The following is a 23590-nucleotide window of genomic DNA, read 5'->3' as shown; positions in this document are numbered from 1 at the left end:
TGAAATTTACTTGCAAGCTCTGTAATGGGGGGATAGAGAGTACTTTTATAACTTAAGTGCCAAATAATTTTTCTGGAAATTATATTTATGTTCACAAGGTGAGTTGATATTTCTTCTTTCTCCATCTCACCCTGTTCTGTTGACATTCTTTGCTATCCCCACATTTGCCCTGGTCTCTCCATCTTTGGCCTAAGCTGAATCCCTTTTAATCTGTCTCATTCTTCTCACTGTTGTCCATTTCTTGCCCTACTTATCCAAAACTCTTCCACTTTGTTTGTGATATTCCTCTTAACCAGATCCTTGTCCCAGCTTTGCCCATTCAGATCCTTTTCATTGTTAGTGACTGTGTGTAGCTGCAGCCTATCTGCCAAATTTTCTGTTGGCCTTCAAATCTTTTACTGAACTGTCCAGCTGCCTAACTATACTCTATCTGTCATTAACCTAATTCTTTGGTCCTAGCTTTTAACTACATCTTACTGTTGTCCTCATTTCCCCTTCAGCAACCCTTCCTTTTATTAACCTCTAAATTGTGCCTCGACCCTGGTTGATCTTCGAGTCTGTCAGGCCTCCACTAAGCCAGTCCTTGTTCAATTATTCCCCACTACCTAATTCTACTTGATCTGAAGCCTGTTTGACTCCCAGTATGCAAAGCTGTAGAAGATCAAGTAGTAAGAAAAGGAAATGGGAATACAGCAAAATAAATAGAAGTCTGACTCAGGTACTTTTGTATTATCTGAAACAGCAGCAAAAACAGCAGGTAGACTGGTTGCGATCAGGAATGCAGGAATGAGATAAATTGAGGCCTAGGAAGCAGCAGCAGCAATAGTTGTTCATGATATCCTCGAGTTTGCAAAAATCAAAACAACTTCTCAGGAAAGCCATGCAGTGAATGGCTGGTGTGGGTTCTTTTGTTTCTTTTTCTCTCGGGCCTAAGTTTAAGGAAATGCATGGGAAAGAAGTAACTGGTGAGTCTTTTATTTTTAAGTAAGGTCTATTACAAATAATTGTTATTAATGAATAACTTGTTTCTTGTTGAATAACTTGTAACTATTATTGAATAGTTACAAGGTCTTTATCTAGTGGACATAATAACAACAGGCCTGCTCCAACATCTAGCATGCATGTCCTGGATAATCATTTGTGTAGGAAGTGTCATCAATTGTAGCAGCTTAATTCTGGGTTTCAGAGCTTGAGCAGGATTGAAGCTGAAATTTTAATGATGCATTCAACAGGCTGAAAGCTTTGTGGGTAACATATTTAAAAATCTGGTCACTTCATAGCATAAGAATATGCTGGGACAAAGGAAATGAATGACTATCAGACATTCAAGACTATTCAGGCAGTTAGTATAGGATAACAAGGTGTAGGGCTGGATGAACACAGCAGGCCATCCAGCCCGATACCTTGTTATCTCAGACTCCAGCATCGGCAGTTCCTACTACCTCTGAGTTAGTATAGGAGATCCCTCCCCAAACAGTATTCAGTTCTGAATACTGATGTTAGTGATGATTCTTCTGGCCAGAATGAAGTTCGTGTGCAATGGGTGGTTCAGTTACTAGAAAGAGGCACAAAAAGACTGCAAGAGTGCTACTGTTAGGTGATTTGATAGGGAATAGATAGGCATTTTTGTGGCCACAAATGTGAATCCAGGATAGTATGCTCTCTTTCTGGTGCCAGGGTTGAAAAGTGATATGAAGTGGGAGGACAAAAAGCTTGTGCTCCATATTGGTTCAAACAGCATAGGCAGAATGAGGGTTGTGGTCCTGTGGTTAGAATTTGGGGGAAATGGGTAAAATTTAGCAAGCAGGACCTCAGAAATACAGCAAAGTTTACTGTATTATTCTATCCAATTATTATAGGTTTAATTTATTTACCTCTATGTTAATATACATGTCTTTCAATCAAATGGCCACATGAAATATCAATAGTTGTTTCAATTTTGAGTCAACTTCTCCTCACATACCACAATGTCCAATTGGTCAGTTAAGGGTGGCAAGTGAGAAGGCTTTCTGCCAGTAAATTTTATTTAAGGCAAAGCTGCATTATCATTTAAGTGATTTTTGCTGTAAATAAAGCATAACAGTGATGTGTATACCGCTTGCATTACATTTCCATTACTTAGAGAGTGTTTTTACATTATGTAAACCTCTGGAATATTTGATCAATCAGCACATTCCTCATCCCATAGGTGCGAAATAATACAAAATGTGCTGTAGTAATCATTGGAGTTTTCCACAGCATAATGCACAAGCAAGCATCTAAATAGGGAGATAAAACGGATGGATGGCAAGAAAGATGATGCAGAATGGACAGCTTTAGATTCCCACGACATTCGGAACAACTCTGGTATAAATGGCTGGATAGGTTGCATCTAAATATAGCTGAGACTGGGTTCCTTGAGGGAAGATTTGCGAGTGATTGGGTAATTCCAAGGTGCACAGAATACTGGGATAAAAAAAGAATAGAATAAGAAATAGTAAGCTATTTTGAAAGTTCAGAGTGTGGGAGAAAGCACTAAAGCCTAAATCAGGAATACTGTGCATGTACATCATAATGCAGAGTGTGTAACTAAGACTGGGGAGTTACAGGTACAGATTCCCATGTCAAAATACAATGTTGTGGCCATAACAGAAACCGGACTCAAACAAGGGCATGACTAGGGTTTAAATATTCTTAGATGCAAATTGTTCAGGAGAGGTAGAAAGGGGAGAAAGGGATAGAAAGGGGAGAGGAGGTACTAAAAGCAAAGTATTGCAGATGGTGGAAATTGAACAAAGACACAATGCTCGAGAATATCTGAGAGCATCTGTGGAGAGGAAGACATTGTTAATGTTTTGAGTCTGGTATAACTTCTTCAGAACTAATCCTTCACTGGCATTAGTAACAAAGGAGATTTAATACCAATACATTGCTGGCGAGGCAAGTTATCCAAGAAGGGTCAAAGGCAGAACCTATTTGGCTCGAGCTAAAGAAAAAACAAAATGCAATTATGTTCATTGTAGTCTACAGGCCACCAACTGGTAAGAAATATGTAGAGGAAGAAATGTGTAAGGACATTACAAATAGATGCTTCTTTCGATTTAGGTGCAGCCAGAGGTCAGAAATTGTTAGACACTCTTGTATAAAGAAGTGTGTAAAGATATGTCTAACAACAGTTACTTTAACTTCAACAGACTGTGGGGAAGCAGCAAAAAGGAGATAAAATTAATATTCAACTTGTGCAAATATGGATAAGTCAGTATGGATTGGTAAGGAAATATCATGTTTGAATAATTTACACCAGTTTTTCCGAACAGGGTTTCATGTAGTGTACAAGGACTTGCAAAGGTGACTGTTACAGTTCCAAACAATAGGTTTGTGAGCCAACTTGCAGCTTATAGAATAAAAATGACAGCAGCATGGAAATGGAATTGATTGATTGATAGGAAACGGGCAGAAATTTTTTTTGGACTGGAGAAACCTTTGTTGTGGAATTCTCCAAAAGATTGTCATATCGATATTTATTAATTAATTACACTGGAGTGTGCAGGGTGCAATTTCAAAATTTGCATTATCCTAAGCTTTATTAATAAGGGTGTAAAGTACAAGAGTAAAGAGATGATGTAAACCTTGTTTGAAGCACTGGTTCAGCATCCAACTGGACGTGAAGACCAGTAAGTGTGCAGGAATCATGAAAATGGTTCCAGGGATGAAGAACTTCAGATGTGAAAAGGTTACAGAAATTTGCTTTTGCGAAAGTTGAAAAGAGATCTGATAGTGGTATTCAAAATCACAAGGGATTTAGTTACAGTAGATCAGGAAATCTGTTCCCATTGGTGGAAGAATCGAGGAGAGGGCATGAAGTTCAGGAAATTAACAGAAGGATACATGAGGAAACATTATTTAATGTGGCACATCAAAGATCTGGAATGTTCTGCAAGATGTTGCAGAGGAGATAAGTTCATTTGAGGAACCTGCATTATCATCCTAACAGAATGTGCAGTGTTATGGAAAGATGGGCAGGTGCAGGGTGAATGGCCTCCTCCTGCACAGTAGTGATTCTGGGATATGGTCAGATCACTATTTTAAGAGTCATCAGTGCTCGTCACTAGGCAAAAGATGCCCAAGCACACAATTTACATTGTAAGATCGCTCACTACTCTTCACCGAATTTAAATATTAGGTGGAATATGTTGTTTATGTACTATAATTACCTTGCAAAAAATCAAGAATTTAGGTTCAAATAGTATTCAAAACAATTCTGCTTGTCAACCAAAGTTCAATATTTGAATGTACAAGAACATTTATGTTCTTAAGATCCAGGGTAAAAATCAGTTGGAAGATTAAACTCTGAACTGTTGTAAGATTGGAGAAATAAAAAGAGTAACAAATTGACAAGTGAAAATACTCAGAATAGTGAACGTACCAATTAGATGAGAGAGTCCCACTCCTCCCTCTAGTGGAAGAATAAAAAGAGATTAAAATGATTGAAAACGAGTTGATGTCAAAAAGAATTTTTGCATTTATATAGAAGTATAATACATTAATTATCCAAATTCCATATTTAAGCCAAAACAAACTTTCCTCACAGCTTGTAATATGGAAACCAAAACATGGAAAAAAATAAAATAAGTATGCTTACACTTTTGCTCAAGGCATAGGAAAATATCTCCCAAAGTAGGTAATGATGAGAATTGTGGAGAAATATGTCATGGATGAAAAAGATCTGATTCTCGATGTTGGGGCCACTTTAGAATACTGCGTACAATTCCGGTTGCCCTTCTATAGGAAGGATGTTGTTAAATTTCAGAGGGTGCAGAAAATATTTAAAAGGATGTTGCCATGATTGGAGGATTTGAACTGTAGTGAGAGAGGCTGAATAGGCAGGGTTTTTTTTCCTACAGCGTTAGATGCTGAGGGGTGACCTTATAGAGGTTTATGAAATTACGAGGGGCATAGATTGAGTGAATAGCCAAGGGTGTAGGAGTTCAGAACTAGAGGATATAGGTTTAAGGTGAGAGGGGAAACATTTAAAAAGGACCCAAGAGGTAACTTTTTTATGCAGAGGGTGTTGTGTGTACGGAACAAGCTGCCAGAGGAAGTGGTGGAGGCGGGTTATAATTACAACATTTAATAGGCAGCTGGATGAGTATATGAATAGGAAGGGTTTAGAGGGATATGGGCCAAATACTGACAAATAGGACTAGGTCAGACTGGGGAGTCTGGTCGACATGGCCGAGTTGGACCAAAGGGTAACAACCTGTTTCCAGGCTGTATGACAAAATTTGCAATTTTTTCCCTTAATGTTTCAATGGCATGATCAGTGTGTCACTGATAATCTGACCACCTTATTTCCACACTTTCACCACTCATTAATATGTCAACTCACCTCTTACATGCAGCTTTTGCTTCTTTCCTCTCCCATGAAACCAGATATAATAATGTCCCATTTGGGATGGATTCCAATTGGTAGCGGTAAGGGTGACCATTCCACAAGCCTTCTGGAAACAAAATGTTCTGTGGATGCATCTCACTTTTTTTCTCCAGGCCTCCATGTCCCTTCACTAACATGTCTTTGAATGCTCAACATAAAGCATACTCCTCCCTTTTATGTGCATGGAAACCAACCAGTCTCACCACATTATTATGATTCATCTCAGACCAACTCAGAATCATCTTCAGCCCTTCACTTTTGAGCTCAGGCATGCCTTTGACTCACATGCTCCTGCCAGGTTGCTTTGTGCACAAGGTTACACAGTCACCTTACAGCTTCCAGTTTCATTTCTTAGTACTTATGCAATTTATGCTTACTTGGAGGCTGCTAGACTGTGAACAAAGAACAATACAGTGCAGGAAAAGGCCCTTCAGTCCTCTAAGCCTGCGCCAACACCTTTTGCCCTTCCATACTAAAACTGTCTTCACTTACAGAATCAGTATCCCTCTATTCCCTTCCTATTCATGTATTCATCCAGGCGCTTCTTGAATGCTGCTGTTGTGTCTGCTTCCACCACCTCCTCTAGCAGCGCGTTCCAGGCACTCACCATCCTTTGTGTGAAAAACTTGCTTCACACATCTCTTTTAAACTCCACCCCCCACCCCCTCGCATCTTAAACCTGCGTCCCTTAGTAATTGACCCGTCCACCCTGGGAAAAGGCCTTATACTTTCCACTCTATTCTCGCCATTCACAATCTTATAAACTTCTTTCAGGTCGCCCCTCAATCTCCTGCGTTCCAGTGAAAATAAACCCAGGCTATCCAACCTTTCTTCATAGCTAAAATCCCCCATACCAGGCAACATCCTGGTAAACCTTTTCTGCACCATCTCCAAAACATTCACATCCTTCTAGTACTGTGGTGACCAAAACTACGCAATATTCCAAGTTGGCCTGACTAAAGTTCTAGAAAGCTGCAACATAACTTGTCTATTCTTATACTCAATACCCCTTCCGATGAAGGCAAGCAAACCATGAGTCTTTTTTACTACCTTATCTACCTGCGTTGCCACCTCCAGTGACCTGAATCAATACTCCTAAGTTTCCGCCATTCACTGCATAATTTCCACCCGTACTTGACCTTCCAAAGTGCATCACCTCTCATTTGTCCAGATTAAACTCCATCTGCCATTTATCTGCCCATGCCTCCAACTGATCTATATCCTGCTGTATCCTCTGACAATCCTCCTCACTACCTGCAACTCCACCAATCCTTACATTGTCCGCAAATTTACAAATTAGACCAGCTACATTTTCCTCCAAATCATTTATGTAGACCAAGAACAGCAGAGGTCCCAGCATTGATCCCTGTGGAACATCACTGGTCACAGCCCTCTGTTTCAAAAATCATCCTTCCACCGCTACCCTGTCTCCTAGGACTAAGCCAGTTCTGTATCCATCTTGCCAGCTCACCCCTAATACCATGTGACTTTACCTTTTGTACCAGTCTGCCATGAGGGACCTTGCCAAAGGCTTTACTGAAGTTCACATTGACAACATCAACTGCTTTTCCCTTAAACATCTTCATCACCTCCTCAAAATCCCGATCAAGTTAGTGAGGCACGACCTCCCCCGCACAAAACCATCCTGTCTATTACTAATTAGGCTATTTGCTTCTAAATGTGTATAGATCTTATCCCCAAGAATCTTTTCCAACAACTTCCTTACCACCAACGTGCGGGTCACAGGCCTGTAATTTCCAGGACTATCCCTGTTATCCTTCTTAACCAATGGGACAACATTGGCTATTCTCCAGTCCTCTGGGACCTCACCAGTGGCCAAAGAGGGTACAATGTCAATGCTTCAGCAATTTATTCTCTTACCTCCCTCAATATTATGGGATAGATCCCATCAGGACCTGGGGACTTATCTACCTTAATACTTTTTAAGATGCATAACACCTCTTCCTTTTTAATCACAACTTGGCTTAGAAACCGGACACTCGCTTCCCGGAGAGCTTCCTCCACCAATTCCTTCTCTTTGGTGAATACCAAAACAAAGCATTTGTTTAGGACCTCACCTAGCTCTTGTGGCTCCACACATAGATTCCCTCCTTTGTCCTTGAGTGTGCCAACCTTTTCTCTGGCTACCCTCTTGTTTTTTAATTATGTATAAGAGGCCTTGAAATGTCATTAGCAAACAGGATTAAGGAGAATCTCATGACCCTTTTAGCTTTTCTATTTCCTCCTTTAAGTTCTTTCCTACTTTCCTTGTATACTTCAAGGCCTTCATCAGTTCTTATCCTCCTAGACCTTTATGTATGCTTCCTTTTTCTTTCTAAGATCATTACATCCCTGGTCATCTAAGGTTCATGTAGCTTGCCATACCTATCCTTCGTTCTCAGAGGAATGTGCCACTCCTGAACTGTTATCAATTACCATTTGAAGTACTCCCACGAGTCTGATGTAGATTTACCCACAAACAGCCACCTCCAATCAACATTCTCCAGTTCCTGCCTAATATTGTTGTGGTTCACATTTCCCCAGTTTAACACCTTCACCTAAGGACTGCTGTAATCCCTATCCATGAGTATCTTAAATATTACAGTCACTGCTCCTGAAATGTTCTCCCACTGAACTTCACTCACTTGGCCAGGCTCATTTCCCAAAACCAGGTCCAGTATAACCCTTGTGGATTGCATAGCTTTTGTAACCTGAGAGACGAGCAGGATTAGTAGTTGTGATGGATGGGAAGTGAGTGCACATGCTGTATGCAGTAGTTAGGTTGGTAGTCCAAGAACACTGGTGAGGTTTTTGTGTGGTGGCAGAGTTAGGGTGAGCATGCGTTAACAGAAAGGAGATGCTGCCACTTATATTTGTGGAGGACAGATCACTGAACCTTCTCCTGCACTGTTGTGCATTCTGCCTAACCTTGGAGATGGCACTGACCTGAGCTGCTATGTCCAGGCCAGCTGTATTTAGTACCTTGGCCTTCTCTGAACCCTGGGTAGAGGTTGGTCCTCTCATTGACCATTCTATCAACCAGAACCTCCAGGTCCCTATTTGGAAAGCAGGGTGCCAGCTTCCCTTCATTTCAGTTTCTTAAGAGGACAGCGTGCAAGTTAGTAATAAAGAGTGCAGGAGAAAAGCAGCAGCTCGGGTGGTATCTTTAGAGAAAGAAACAGAGTTAACATTTCGTCCAGTGTGACTCTTTGGAAGACTACACTCAAAATGTTAACTGTATTCCTCTTCGCAGATGCTGCCAAATCTGCCGAGTTTCTCCAGCATTTTGTTTTCATTTCAGGTTTCCAGCAGTTGCAGCATTTTGTTTTTAATCTGAGCATGCAAGTTAGTTCCAGGATTGTAGCCAGGCTTTAGATATAGTGCTGATGTTTGAGTGCCAGAAGGTCCTGGCAGCAGCGCAAATTTTGCCTCACAACACACGTTTGCATGAGAAGGACATCAAAAAGGCCAAATGCATAATTAAAAAAGTGAGAAGAGAAGGACAACATGAGAAAAATGGCTGATAGCTATGATGGCACAACCACTATTAAAAATCCACAAAAATAACACTTAGCCAAGAATTTGGGAAATCAAGACCTTTCTTTAGAATTTCATTATCCATCATCTACATTTTGCTTGTAAAGCTTCATTTTCTTGACTTCAAAACAGGATGTGTTCTATAAAATATATTACTTAATTTCCACGCATTACCTTTGATAGTACTTTCACAATTAGCCATGAAGTGATTTTACTGTTTTAGAAATTCCTATGTTAAATTCTACTGGTTTCTTACTGTAATATTCCTGTTATTTGCAGAATGAGAAATAACCAACAGGTTATACCCATATCCTCATTCTTTTGATTGTAGAATGAAACATTTGAACAATACACCATCAGAATTTCACTGTGGGCGACATAAATATCACCAATTTAGACATTAAATGAACACCATTAACAGGAAATCTTTCTTTAACATTACAGAAATTGGTAAGCAATATATAACATTCATAAAAGTACACTTCTCAGAAAACAAAATGTCAACTATAAAATTTATACACAAGTATGTTATGCAAATACAGAAATTAACTAAAAGTAGACATTTGATTTAAAAAAAGCACAATCGCACAGAGATTCACTGTGGCTATGGTCTGAAAATAATTCTGCTTCATCTCCTCACAAAAGTTCAGTGACAACCAAACCACTCTGGGAAACCTTTGGTACTTTTGTCACTATAGGCAGCTGCACTTTACTGTAACATCATCACATTCTTCAATATTCCTTCCATACAGAGTAATTAGTTGTGAGTGGATCCTTTGAAAGTCAAGTGAAGAAAACAATTCACAAAATTCAGAAGACATAAGTTTCGTTTAGTGATCCTATTCTATGCTGATCAGTAGACGGTGTTTCAATAAATAATTTCTATACATCATGAGCTCCAAGATTACATTATTAATTTTTATTTGTACATTAATAATAAAACTAAAAATTAAGAATTTAATCCAGTTTATGGACTACTTGAATAATTTTCAGATCACAGGATTAAACTAAGTGGCTTAGCAGACTTTTTTTCTCTATTTGGTTTTTACATGTTTTCTCCTCACAAAGTTACTCTTGAATGAAAATGTGTAAAATATTTACATTCTAATATCAGTATCAAAGAGTGGTACAAAAATTCTAGCTGTTGCATGTGTCAATAGTTAATGCTTACTTTATATGAACTTCTGAAGTTCCCTCCATCAAGTTGCCATCAACATTCCATGGACAGTTTTCTTTCAGAGAATTCACAGAGGAGTGATATGAATGAGAATCAGCATTTTCGTCTGAAGTTATGTCTGTCCATCTGTGTTTGGTTTCTGTAAGGATTTTAACTTCCTGGACTGTATAAGTCTGCACAAAGGGGAAATCAAACTGCAAGCAAAAAGACAATGTACAAATGTTCACTTAGCTTAAACGTTAGATAAACTAGCTATTGACTATTTTTAACATACAGGTTTATTCACACTGTAGTTGATACGGAGTAAGGGCTCATTTAAAGGAATGGTTTACAATGTCGTGATTATCCAGTGCAAAACCCCAAAAAGGTAACATATCAATTTGGAGACGATTACTTAAATCTAAATACATTGATTTTTGTTTAAAACACAGACAATTCCACAAACAACTATTGGTAAGAACAATGGATTGTGAAATCATACAAACAAAAACATACACTGATGAGATCTAATCTGGATTAGGTTGTGCAGCATTTTATATTAAATAACAATTCACTGCCTGGTGTCTTGTGACAGGGAATTAATCCTCCTAAGGAGGAAAAAAACATGCTAACATAATTAGGAAATCTCTATAGGATTTGCTATTTATTAAGCTAGGAAAACTGATGAGGTGCATGTAACAAAAATACCACATGTTTCAGTTTACCTGGTTCTTTAAGTTACCATATCGTTTCAGGTGTTTTATGAAATCTGCTCTCGAACAATTTTGGACAGCAATAAGTGACATGCTTCCATTATCCAAACTAAAATAGAAAATTAAACACTTTCAGAAGGCAGATCATTTCAGTTTAAATAGTGAATTAAAAACTAGTACGGGAAGTATTTCTGGTATGGAACTGATGGTAACCATATATATTACAAATTACGGTTGAGGATATTAGTTGGGTGAGCGTTAATGTTGAATGGATTATTGAGACCATTTAAATAGTCGACAGGAATGTCATATGAGAGTATTAAGCCCGTGTCGGCTAATTTTGCTAACAATTATTTTTGGTTTTTAATAATAAAACTCAGTACTACTTGATACATTGAAGTCAATGAATGCAACACTTCATACAAAGTTACCAGTGCACTTCGAAGAGATCACCAATATTAGAAAAAAAATGCTGCAAGTTTCTTATAGTATTTGATGTGTTTTTGGTCAGAATATGCAGTCTGTAGTATTTTGATTTAGTACTGAATTGGTTGGTGACTTTTTTTGTCTGTAGCATTCAAGTGCTTTGAAAAAATTGGTTTACCAATTTCAGATAAATCGTTTAGCAAGTTTGCATGTTACCCACAAGTAATAGAAGCAGGTATGATTTTCTAAAATCTAATTTATTATCTAGCCTTATCTGAACATTATCCACTGATTATTTCAATCCTGACCTCAGCAGATTCAACAGCAACCATTTAAAAACCATGGGATTACTGTGTCTACTGCAATCTATGCCCTCATAAAGGTCTAGAATATCTACAAAGTACGTATTTCTGGAATGAATCCAAAAGGTTATAAGAAGAACAAATATTATAGGCATTGGCCTAGACCACTTACCTGGTATGAGGTGCTAGGCCTCTTGGTGCCATAGAACAAAGACATGGAATAGCCATGATGCTAATATTGAGGAAATGTCCCTGTATGGTTTGCCATTTATCTTCATCATCTGGAAAGTGGCAAAACATTAATTTCTGCAAAGGAAACTACAAAGATACGTTCGCACTTCAAATTTCAAATTGTAGATGTCTTTTAGTACTCACTACGTTGTTCAATAGCATTCATTTCATCTTCATTTCTAAAACAAATTGGAAAGACAAGGAATCCATCATTATCTAAAGCAAATGCATTTTGTTAGGAAAATATAATGACTTGTAATTTGTGTTAAGCATAGTGGTGAAGCTGACACTTGCTATTTCAATGAATGAAGTCTGACAGCAAAAAATACTTTGGAGTACATCTATCCATAGGTAAACATCAAAATTAAAAGCTGCCATCAGAGACATTCTGACCCCCAACAGAATACACTTTTGCATTCCTTGCTGAAAGATTAGCCATTCAAAGGACTGCAACAGCAGAAACATGTTGCACTTGGCACTGAAAGCAGCTGACACTGTTAGGACTGGTGCATTCAACAATAAGTGAATTTTTAAACAGTGTGAGAAATGATAAATTCTAATGAAAAATGCCTCTGATCCTTCAGTTTAACTTGACAAGTGTGAAATCTCATTCTCAGGAAAAAAGTAGCATTAGATATTCAGCTTTTTATTTTCTTGTTATGTTTCTTATCTCTCCCTTATTCTTTATGTCACTTTCTATATATCATTTTAAATCCAGTTTTCATTTCCTACTTTATACTTCCCGGTTTGAAATTTTCCTGGCTGAGTAGTGACATTTTAATGTGCTTGGTTGAGGAGTTTCACTGCTGCTTGCCTCAATCATAGATGCCACATATCCCTGTAGAGGGAATCATGATGGAAAAGTTAATATATCAGAGAAAACCTTAGCTATCATATCCACAAGAGGTCTGTGGGCAGCTATCAACAGGATGAATGGTAAGTATAGAACTTTAACTGCTAAGAGAAATATCTGGGCCATTATCTGATATACACTTACCTAAAACAGGAAAGATAAAGATACTAGTGTTTATACAGTGACTTTAATAGCCAATTAAGCATATTCAAAGTAAACCATGTCAGTTTCTAAGCATACTCTGAAAATGTGCAGCTTTCCCTCGCACCATCTCTCTTGCTCACTTTAAATTACAATTGAACTGCTTGACCAAACTTCAGTACTGGATGAATAAAAATTAAATACAGCAAATTTTGTTTTATCTGGCAGAAGTTATATACTTAAAATATCGTGATGTTTGAGTATTAATGCTGTAACTAATATGTAATGTTTATACCCCTTGTATTACGTTTCTATCATTTAGAGTGTGTTTTTACATTGATTCTAGGAGGTGTGTTGTTTTTACATAGATTTTTTTGAGGGATGTTTATGTCTTGAAGCTTTGCTTGGTCAGGGTTTACTGTGGTTATGTATAGCTCTTGATTGTCCAGATTATTTGATCAACCAGCACACTCCTGGTTCCACAGGTGCTGGTTAATAAAAGTTTGTTGTGTTAGAAGAATTAGACTAATGGCACTGTCTTTGGTCCCTGCCACAAACTCCACTCCCCAAATGCTGGCTCCATCCCTCTTCCTAGAAACAATCTGAGGTGAAATCTATTTGTTTACAACTTCAGTGTCATGTCTGATCTGCAAATGAGCTTTCACCCACATATCTGAGCCAGCACTACGACTGATATGACTACTTCCACTTTTGTAACACCACCCTAGTCTGCCTCGACTTAGCTCCTCTAATGCTGAAACCCTCATTCATGTCTTTATTAACTCTGAAGTAGATTGGTGCCTAGTAAAGAAACACCTTAATTTTAATATTTTCATCCTTTTCCAAATTTCTGCCATGGCCTGGCCCTCCCATCTCGTGTCCTCCGTTTACAACTCTTCAAATATTTGTACTCAACTAATCTGGCCTCTTAAGCATCCCTAATGATAATGACACTGCCCTAAATCACTCTGTTTATTTTCTTCCTCAATGACACTCCACAAAACCTATCACTTTTATCCAGTTTTTGTTCATTTATCTTAAAACCTCCATTAGAATTTTGTTTTATATTGCCTCTATGTTGAAGGTGCTGTAAGTTGTTATTGTTGAAGTGAAGTCACTTTTGTAATAAAGAAATACGATATACAGGGTAGATGTCATTCATCAGGGCTCTTGTGACATAGTGGTAGTGACCCTACCTCTAAGCCCGGAAACCCAGTTTCAAGTCTTATCTCCTCCACAAATATGTAAGATCATCTCTGAACAGCTGACTAGAAAATGTCTAGAAGTTAGTAAACTCAGCTCCAGAACAACTCTACAGGAGTTCCTAGGCTCAAACATCTTTTGCTACTTCATCAATGATCTTCCTTCCATCAAACAATCAGAAGTGGGGATGTTCACTGATGACTACACAATGTTCAGTACCATTTGCAACTCTTCAGATACTGGAAGAGTGTTCATGTTCATGTTCAAATGGAGCAATATCTGGACATTATCCAGGTTTGGGCAATTAAGTGGCAAATAACATTCATGCCATACAAGTGCCAGGCATTGACCATCTTCAAAAAGAGAGAATCTAATCTTCCCTGACATTCATTGGCCTTACTATCATTGAATACCCTAACATATCAATATTCTGGGGTTACCACTGACGAAAAACTAAATATAGCTGCAAAAGTAGATTAAGGCTAGGAATCCCAAAGGACCAACCAGGACTCCCCACAGTCTGACAACCATTTACAAGGCACAAGTCAGGAATGTGAATGTCGTACTCCCTACTTGACTGGATGTGTGCAGTTCCAACAACACTGAAGAAGCTTGACATAATCCAGGACAAAGTAGCCTGTTTTATTGGTACCACATCCACAAACATTCACTCCCTCCACCACTGATGTACAGTAGAAGTGTGTATCATCGACAAGATTCACTGTGGAAGTTCACCAAGGCCCCTTAGGCAGCACCTTCCAAAGTTGGGTAATAATTGCTGCAATAATTGAAATCATAAATGGGTTCTTCAGGATAGATAAATAAAGAAAATCCCACATCTCCAAAATTAATAACATAACAAGGCCAATCAATTTAAATTGTCCATGCTGTTTTTTTTATACTCAATGGGTCTCTACCTCACCACACTATTTAGCATATCCAATTCATTTTTCTCTCATCTACTTCCTCTGGTTTCCTTTACAAAGCATCAAATCAACTATTTGACACAATAATTTCCCGTGACAGTGATGTCCTGATTCTAACCACTTTGAGTAAATAAATTTGTCCCCATATCTCTATTGAATATCCCTAGATTTCGACTTTCCCCACAAGAGGAAATATTCACTCCACATCCATCTTGACATTTGTGATTTCAAAGACCTTTATCAGATCACCTGAAAATCTTCACTTTTCAAAAGAAAACCCAAAACCATTCACTTGTTCCCAATAGCTGTAATCTCTCAGTTCTGATTTCAGCCTTGCATCTTTTCTGCACTGCATAAAGTGCTTCTACATATTTCCCTATAGTATGGAAAACAGAATTGTGTACAGTATTCTTAAATGCATCCTGACCAAGGTTTAGCATTTAGCATAAAGTCATTACTGTTGCATTCTGTAACCCCTTAATTACATCCAATTGCTTCTACAGCATTTTTAACATTTTTAATTTTGTTCACATGCAATACAATTGTTTTATAATTTGTTCATCAGCATCCTTTGATTTCTTTGCTCCATATCCCAGTTAGTTCCTTGCTTTCTGTCTAAAAGGCCAGTTAGCTCAATTGTCTAAATGGTTGGTATGGAGATTTAGAGTAACAACAGTAGCACAAGTTTGGTTCCTGTTCCAGCTGAGGCAGATTTAGGACCTGATTCCTTGTTCTGCCCTTAAAAATGGGTGACAAAGGCAAACCATCATTAAGGAAATACAGGTCAGAAATGGCTAAGGGTACAGCGTCAGCAAACAGTAGCTAAGTACCTGGACTTGGGGAGAGCACTTACGAATGCAGTGATAATTCTATCTTTCCTAACAAAGTACACTATTCTACATTTATTTTTGTTAACTTGCCATTTAACAAATAAGGCTGCAATTTTATTAATATCTTCATGCATCATGTTGTACTCGTCCTTAGTGTTTTCTATTACCTCCAGAGCCCAAATTTCAGAACATCCTTGAATTTGGTACTGAGTTTATAGTTTCCAAGTCCAAATCATTAGTGTAAATCTCAATCCATCCTTATCTATTCTGTGTTGAAAATAACTGTAGTTGCTTGAGTTTTTCTTCATAGTGTAGACCCTTTAGGTTTAGATTTATCCTGGTAGCCAGCACAACCAAAGACTTTTAAAGTAAAGTAGCTAAAACTGCAAAACTAATCTCAGGCTCAGCTCCACTTCTTTCTACAGCATGTTGGTGTAACTTCTTGAGTTTTAATCCATAAGACCACAGGCAATGATCATCTTCAACAAGAAAGAATCTAATCATTTCCACCTGATTGTCAAACAAATTACTACAGCTGAATCTCTTTAGTCTCGCCATATCTTATATTTTAGATGTCTAGACTGCAGAGACAGAAACAAAATACTTGTTTAACCTCTCTGCAATTTTCTTTATGCCTCAGTATAACATCTCCTATATCGGTATTTAAGGGATGCTTGTTTATTTCACTATTCTCTTTCTTCCTTCCACACTTATAGAAATTTTAGGTCATCTTTTGTTGGTTTCTAAAATTGCACCAATTCTCAGATATATTAGTCTTCTTTACAATATTCTAAGCTTCTTTTGATGAAAATCCTCTTTAGATAGCTGTGGATGCATTCAGGTAACTTTTTTCTCTGTTTTTCCTTGACTTGACCTTACTCATTGAAGCAATATTATTTATTGCTTCCTGTTAATCCACTTGTATTTACCTAAAGTTGCTGCACTATGTTCTCATTTCTTCTCTTTAGATTTATACATATCCACTCTTACCTGAAACATCCACACCCTTTCTCGTGCTACCACCTAGTTATTTGATTCACGAAGACATTGCTCCCAGATGATTCAAGTTGAGCCTGTCAGATTACACTTTCCTCAGTACTAGTGCCAGTGCTGTGAATCAACACCCTTGGCTTCCACACCATTCTTTCAAATATGCACTCAACTTTTTGATCTGCTTGACATAATGCTATTTTTTTATTTGCCTCAGGTAGTAATACAGAGATTGTTACCTTTGAAGTACTGCTTATTAAACTGGACACCAGCTTCTTAAATCCCTTCAGTAGAACTTCATTCTACTTACGGCCTTGGTTTTTGTGTGGACTACAACAATCGAGTTATTTGCCACCTGCTCTATGTTCTTTAGTTGTGATGTGACACATGTTCTTAACTGTGGGCTTGGACAAGGAATACAGTGTTCAGAATTCCTAATTGTTACTGCAGAGAACAGTATTTATCCCTCTCACTATACTGTCCCCATCATTACCACATTCCTTTGCACTCCCCACTGCTGGGTTTATATCCTAAGATCCCCTTCCATCCTGCAGTTGGATGAACTTGGCTGGGATGAATGGAACTTCCATAAATAGATTATTTGGTTTATGTGAAAAATAAAGTTAACACGACATATTATCTAATAGAATTCAGTTAATTGAAACTTGAACAATTGATAAGCAAATTAAACTGTTTATATCCTACCTTTCGCCTTTCTGAGCTACCACATGAACATTTTCTGATAGTAGAAAGGATAGTTCACAATTTTCAGGCCTAAAAACATGAAAAGTTATCAGTTCAAAGATTGTTTTTGTTAAAATTAAAATCACAGGAAATGTTCAAATATGAGTCATAGATAAAATGATAGGGATGTGTAGTAATTTTCTAACAACATAACATAATCTAGAGTATTGTATAGAATTCTGGTCTCCTTATAGAAGAAAGGACAATTGGCTGAATTCTAGGATGAATGGATTATCTTAAAATGATGGATAGGTTGAGTCTTATCTATTGGACATTACAAATGGTGACCTTATTGAAGCATAGAAGGATCTGAGGGGACTTGACAGTGTGGATGGTGAAAGGATGTTTACCCTGTGGGAGGGGTTAGAATTAAAAGATACAGCTTAAAAATAATGGGTCTCCCATTGAATGTAGAGATGAAAAGTTTCTTTTCTTTCAGAGGTTCTCAGCTTGTGGCACACTCTTCCTACAGAGTGGTGGGGGCAAGGTCATTATGTAATTTTTAGGTTGAGTTAGACAGATTCTTGACTGATGAGGGAGTTAAAGGTTATCTGAGATAGGCAGGCAAAGGGACTTGAACCCATAATCAGATTAGCTATGATCTCATCGAATGGCAGGGCAGTTTTGAGCAACCAAATGTCTATTCTTGCTCCTAATTCATACATTTGTCAGTTTGTAATTGGGCTAAATTTCCTCATAGGAAGAACCAACTTGGAGCTAAATGAAGGAAATGTTCTCTTTTGTATTGAGTAAGGAGGGCAAAAGACTTCTTGGATTAAAAATGTTGTCTTTCTTACTTAAGATTTGTCAGTGTTTTGATAACAGCAAACTCTTTCCGCTGGCTGGAAGGCATCCAACGATGCTTTTCGGCTAAGGCCAGGGTTCTTCCACCAAAGCCAAACATAGCTGAGAAACCGAATTGAAGTAGCCTGTTATGACTGCTAAAGGTGCAAACATCCACTTCTTGGAAGTTACCTAAAATACAACAAGAAGCCAAGAATAAAAAAAGACAATGTTAAAATTTATCTACAATAAAGATCTGTTCCGTCATTCTACATCATCACATCAAAATGATGCACAAGTGCAGTAGGATAAAAATACCAGACTTCACAACAAAATATTAAACATCCTCAAAACAAAAGAAGACATGTAGAACTAATATACTAGCAGCATTGCACATAAAAGGAAGCAAATTAAGCTAAACTTTTATAAATTAATGCCTATGATCCAGCTCGAATATTGTGTTCAATTCAGAAGCAAAACTTGGGAAGTATTTTGATACCTCAGAGATGGGAGATTTACAGAAAGGCATGGCAGGAGAGCTCAAAGCTTTGTTGCGTTCCTCCTGCTCTATGTGAGAAGCCGGGTATGTCTCCAGTACCCAGGACCAGCATGTATGCCGGAAGTGTCTCTGACTGCAGCTCCTGAAGGCCTGAGTTTTGGAGCTGGAGTGGTGGCTGGGGACACTGTGGAGCATCTGCAAAGCTGAGGTAATCGTGGATAGCATGTATAGAGAGGCAGTGACACTGCAGGCTATGACTCCACAGGCAGAAAGGGAATGGGTGACCACCAGGCAGATTAAGAAGATAAGGCAAGCAGTGCAGGAATCCCCTGTGGGAACTGCCCCAGAAAAAACAGATATATCTCTCTGTATACTGTTCAGGGGAATATCCTCTCAGGTGAAAATAGCAATAGCCAAAGTTGTGGCACCACGGTTGGTTCTGCTGGACAAGGGAGGAGCAAATATGTGGAAATGTAATAGTCATAGAGGATTCAACTGCAAGGAGAATGGATTGATGTCTCCGTGGCCGCAAGTTAAACTCCAGGATGGTATGTTCCCTTCCTGGTGCTATGGTCAAGGATGTCTCAGAGTAGCTACAGGGCATCCTGGAGAGGGTGGGGGAACTGCTTGTGGTCGGTACAGATAGGTAACAATGACATAGGTTAAAAAAAAGGATGAGGTCCTAAAAGCAGGACAGTGCTAGACAAGGTGGTGAAGAAGGCGCTTGGCACTTCCATTCATTGATCAGAGCATGGAGTACAGAATTTGGGACATCATGTTATGGCTGGACAAGACATTGGGAAGGCCACATTTAGAATACGGTGTAGAATTCTAGTCACTCTGTAATAGGAAGTATGTTATTAAACTGGAAAGGGTGCAAAAAACAAAAATCCTACCATGTAACCAAAACTGGAGTGTTTGAATTATAAGGAGAGCCTGGATAGGCTGGAACTTTTCTTCCTGGAGCGTAGGAGACTGGGGGGCACATTTTTAAGGTGAGAGGAGAGCGATTTTAAAAAGACATGAAGGGCAATTTTTTTTTTTAAAACACAGAGGGGGTGGTTTGCAAGAGGAATGAACTTCCTGAAGAAGTGGTGAATACGGGCACCGTTACAGCATTTAAAAGACATTTGGGTAAGTACATTAATGGGAAAGATTTGGAGGGATATGGGCCAGGAGCAGGCAGATGGAACTAGTTTAGTTTGGGATTATGTTCGGCATGGACTGATTGCACCGAAGGGTCTGTTTCCATGCCGTATGACATTATGACTCTAGGCAGCTTTAGGAAGATGATGGCCAAGGGGTATTATTCTAAACTATAAATCCAGAAACTCAGCTAACATTCTGGGGACCCATTTTCAAATCCTGCCATGGCAGAGTCAAGCAACAGCCTAGCATAGTCATACTTAAAGAATCATACCTTGCAATGTCCCAGACATAACCATCACCATCCCTGGATACGTCCTGTCCCACTGGCAGAGGTGGTGGCACAGTGGTATACAGTCGGGAAGGAGTTACCCTGGGACTCCTCAACATTGACTCCAGACCTCATGAAGTCTCGTGGCTTCAGGTTAAACACAGGCAAGGAAACCTCCTGCTGATTACCACTTATCGTCCTCCCTCAGCTGATGAATCGGTACTCCTCTGCATTGAACAACACTTAGAGGAAGCACTGAATATAGCAGGGGCACAAAATGTACTCTGAGTGGGGGGTCACCATGTCCACCCACCAGGAGTGGCTTGGAAGCTGGTCGAATCCTAAAGGACACAGCTGCTAGACTGGGTCTGTGGCAGATGTTAAGGAAACCAAAAAGAGAGAAAAACATACTTGACATCATCACCATTATCAATCTGCCGGCAGTAGATGCATCTGTCCATGACAGTATCGGTAAGTGTAACCACCGCTTGGTCCTTGTGGAGACAAAGTCCCGCCTTCACATTGAGGATAACCTCATTGTTTTGTGTGGCACTATCATTGTGCTAAATGGGACAGACAGATCTAGCAACTCCAGACTTGGTATTCATGAGGTGCTGTTAGCCATCAACAGCAGCAGAAATGTACTCCAGCACAACCTGTAACCTCATGGCCTGCATATCCCCCACTCAACCATTGCCATCAAGCCAGAAGATCAACCTGGTTCAATGGAGTGTGCAGGAGGGCATGCCAAGAGCAGTACCAGGCATATCTGAAGATGAGGTGTCAACCTGGTGAAGCTACCAAACAGGACTACTTGCAAACAGCTATGCAGCAACTGATAGACATAGCTAAGTGATCCCACAACCAACAGATCAGATCAAAGCTCTACAGTCCTGCCACATCCAGCTGTAAATGGTGGTGGACAATTAAACAATTCACTGGAGGAGGAGGCTCCACAAATATCCCCATCCACAATGATGGAAGAGCCCAGCACATCAGTGAAAAAGATAAGGCTTCTGCAGCAATCTTCAGCCAGAAGTGTTGAACGGATAATCCATCTTGGCCTCCTCCAGTAGTCCCCAGCCAATTCGATTCACTCCACGTGATATCAAGAAACTGTTGGAGACACTGGATTCTGCAAAGGCTACGGACCCTGACAACATTCCAGCAAGAGTACTGAAGACTTGTGCTCCAGAACTTGCCACTCTTCTAGCCAAGCTCATCCAGTACATTTATAGCACTGGCATCTATGCAACAATGTGCAAAATTTCCCACGTATGTTACATACATAAAAAGCAGGACCAATCACTGCCCCACCAGTCTACTCTCGATCATCAGTAAAGTGAAGGAAGCTGTCATTAACAGTGCTATTGTGCAGCACCTGCTCAGCAATAATCTGCTCAGTGATACCCAGCTCGCATTCTGCCAGGGCTACTCGGCTCCCGATCTCATTACAGCCTTAGTTCAAACATGGACAAAAGACATGAATTTCAGACATAAAGTGAGAATGTTAGCCCCTGACATCAAAGCTGCATTCAACTGAGTGAGACATCAAGGAGCCCAAGCCAAACTGGAACCAATGGATATCAGGAAGCAAACACTCCACTGATTGGAGTCAAACCTGGCACGTAGGAAGATGATCGTGGATGTTGGAGGTCAGTCATCTCAGCTCCAGGACATCTCTGCGGGACTTTCTCAGGGTAGTGACCGAGGCCAAACCATCTTCAGCTGTCTTATCAATGACCTTCCCTCCATCATAAGGTCAGAAGTGGGAATGCTCGCTGAAAATTGCACAATGTTCAGCACCAGTGGTGACTCCTCAGATACTGAAGCAGTCCATGTTTAAATGCAACAAGATCTGGACAATATTCAGGCTTGGGCTGACAAGTGGCAAGTAACATTCATGCCACACAAATACCAGGCTATGACCATCACCGATAAAAGACAATTTAAACAGTGCCCCTTGACATTCAATGGTATTACAATCACTGAATCCCCCACTATCAACACCCTGGAGTTATCATTGACCAGAAACTCAACTGGACTTGCCATATAAACACAGTGGCTACAAGTGCAAGTCAGAGGCTAGAAATACTGTAGTGAGTAACTTACCTCCAGACTCCCTAAAGCCTGCCCATCATCTACAAGGCACAAGTCAGGAAGGTGATAAAATATTCCCCATTGCCTGGATGAGTGCAGCTCCAACAACACAAGAAACTTGACACCATCCAAGACAAAGCAGCCCGCTGGATTGGCACTACATCCACAAGTATCCACTCCCTCCACTGCTGATGCTCAGTAGCAACAGTGTGTACCATCTACAAGATGCTCTGTAGAAATTCAACAATGATCCTCAGCCAGCAACTTCCAAACCCACAAACACTTCCATCTAGAAGGTCAAGGGCAGCAGATACATGGGGACACCACTACCTTCAAGTTTCCCTCCAAGCCATTCACCATCCTGATTTGGAAATATATCACCGTTCCTTCACTGTTGCTGGGTCAAAATCCTGAAATTCCCTCCCCAGTGACATTGTGGGTCAACTCACAGCAGCAGTTCAAGAAGGGAGCTCACCACTGCCTTCTCAGGGGCAACTAGGAATGGGCAATAAATGATGGCCAGCCAGCAATGCCCATATCCCACAAATGAATTTTTAAAATCAGAAATTTCTTCGCCCAGACAGCGGTGAGCCTGTGGAATGCTCTACTATAGAAAACAGTTGAAGTTCAAACAATTAATGTTTTCAAGAAGTTAGATATATATTCCTTAAGACTAAAGGGATCAAGGATATGGAACAAAACATCAGAATTCCAAACTTCTCAGTTGTGGTTAGTGCAATGGGACTTCAGAGAGGTCACGACACACACCTTTCAGGATTTGTTCAGTCTTAATTATTTGGAGGCCTAAGATCTGGGCTGTTATTGACTAATCCTATCCTATTGTCAACATATTACAAGACAGAAATTGACTGACAGACAAATCTTAGCTAGTACCACATTTGCAGCAGATAGCAATCATCACACAAATTGGTGGCACATGTAATTTTCAAAACTGTAGCTAAGTATAAGCTGAAGAACTCAAAATTAACCTAATGAATAGTACTTTTGAATTGTTTTTGAAATACATATTTTAAAATAATTATTTAAAGGCTTGAAGCATACATACCCATAATGATATGCATTGCTGCTGTACCTGGATGTTTAATTCCATGCACAGAAAATGCCAAGATATTTGTGGAACCTGAAAGATATTAAATATATTTGAGTACAAATAATAAACAAAACACATTTATAAATGCTGTAAAAATTATATAATTAATAATTTATACAATTGTGAAACCGTTGAGGTTGGTTGGCTCGCCGAGCTGGTTTGTTGTTCCGCAGACGTTTCGTTACCGTGCTTGGTAACATCCTCAGTGCAGCACT

The 23590-nt window shown here is 39.3% G+C and overlaps 1 protein-coding gene across 1 annotated transcript in view; it reads right to left on the bottom strand.

The window, feature by feature from the left end:
* Positions 1-9057: 9057 nt before the first annotated feature.
* Positions 9058-23590, bottom strand: part of cerkl (ceramide kinase-like) — a 149374-nt gene continuing 134841 nt past the window's right edge. The window contains exons 5-12 of the mRNA XM_048598560.1: positions 23331-23405; positions 18263-18440; positions 17427-17495; positions 11923-11957; positions 11720-11828; positions 10832-10928; positions 10122-10321; positions 9058-9724 (exon numbers count right to left, since the gene is read on the bottom strand). Coding sequence (XP_048454517.1) covers positions 9643-9724; positions 10122-10321; positions 10832-10928; positions 11720-11828; positions 11923-11957; positions 17427-17495; positions 18263-18440; positions 23331-23405 — 845 coding nt within the window. The 3' untranslated portion in view covers positions 9058-9642. The remainder of the gene's footprint in view (positions 9725-10121; positions 10322-10831; positions 10929-11719; positions 11829-11922; positions 11958-17426; positions 17496-18262; positions 18441-23330; positions 23406-23590) is intronic.

Source organism: Rhincodon typus, chromosome 7, assembly GCF_021869965.1.
Source record: "Rhincodon typus isolate 14 chromosome 7, sRhiTyp1.1, whole genome shotgun sequence".
NCBI classification, from domain to species: Eukaryota; Metazoa; Chordata; class Chondrichthyes; order Orectolobiformes; family Rhincodontidae; genus Rhincodon; species Rhincodon typus.
This window is presented reverse-complemented; position numbering and strand designations above follow the sequence as displayed.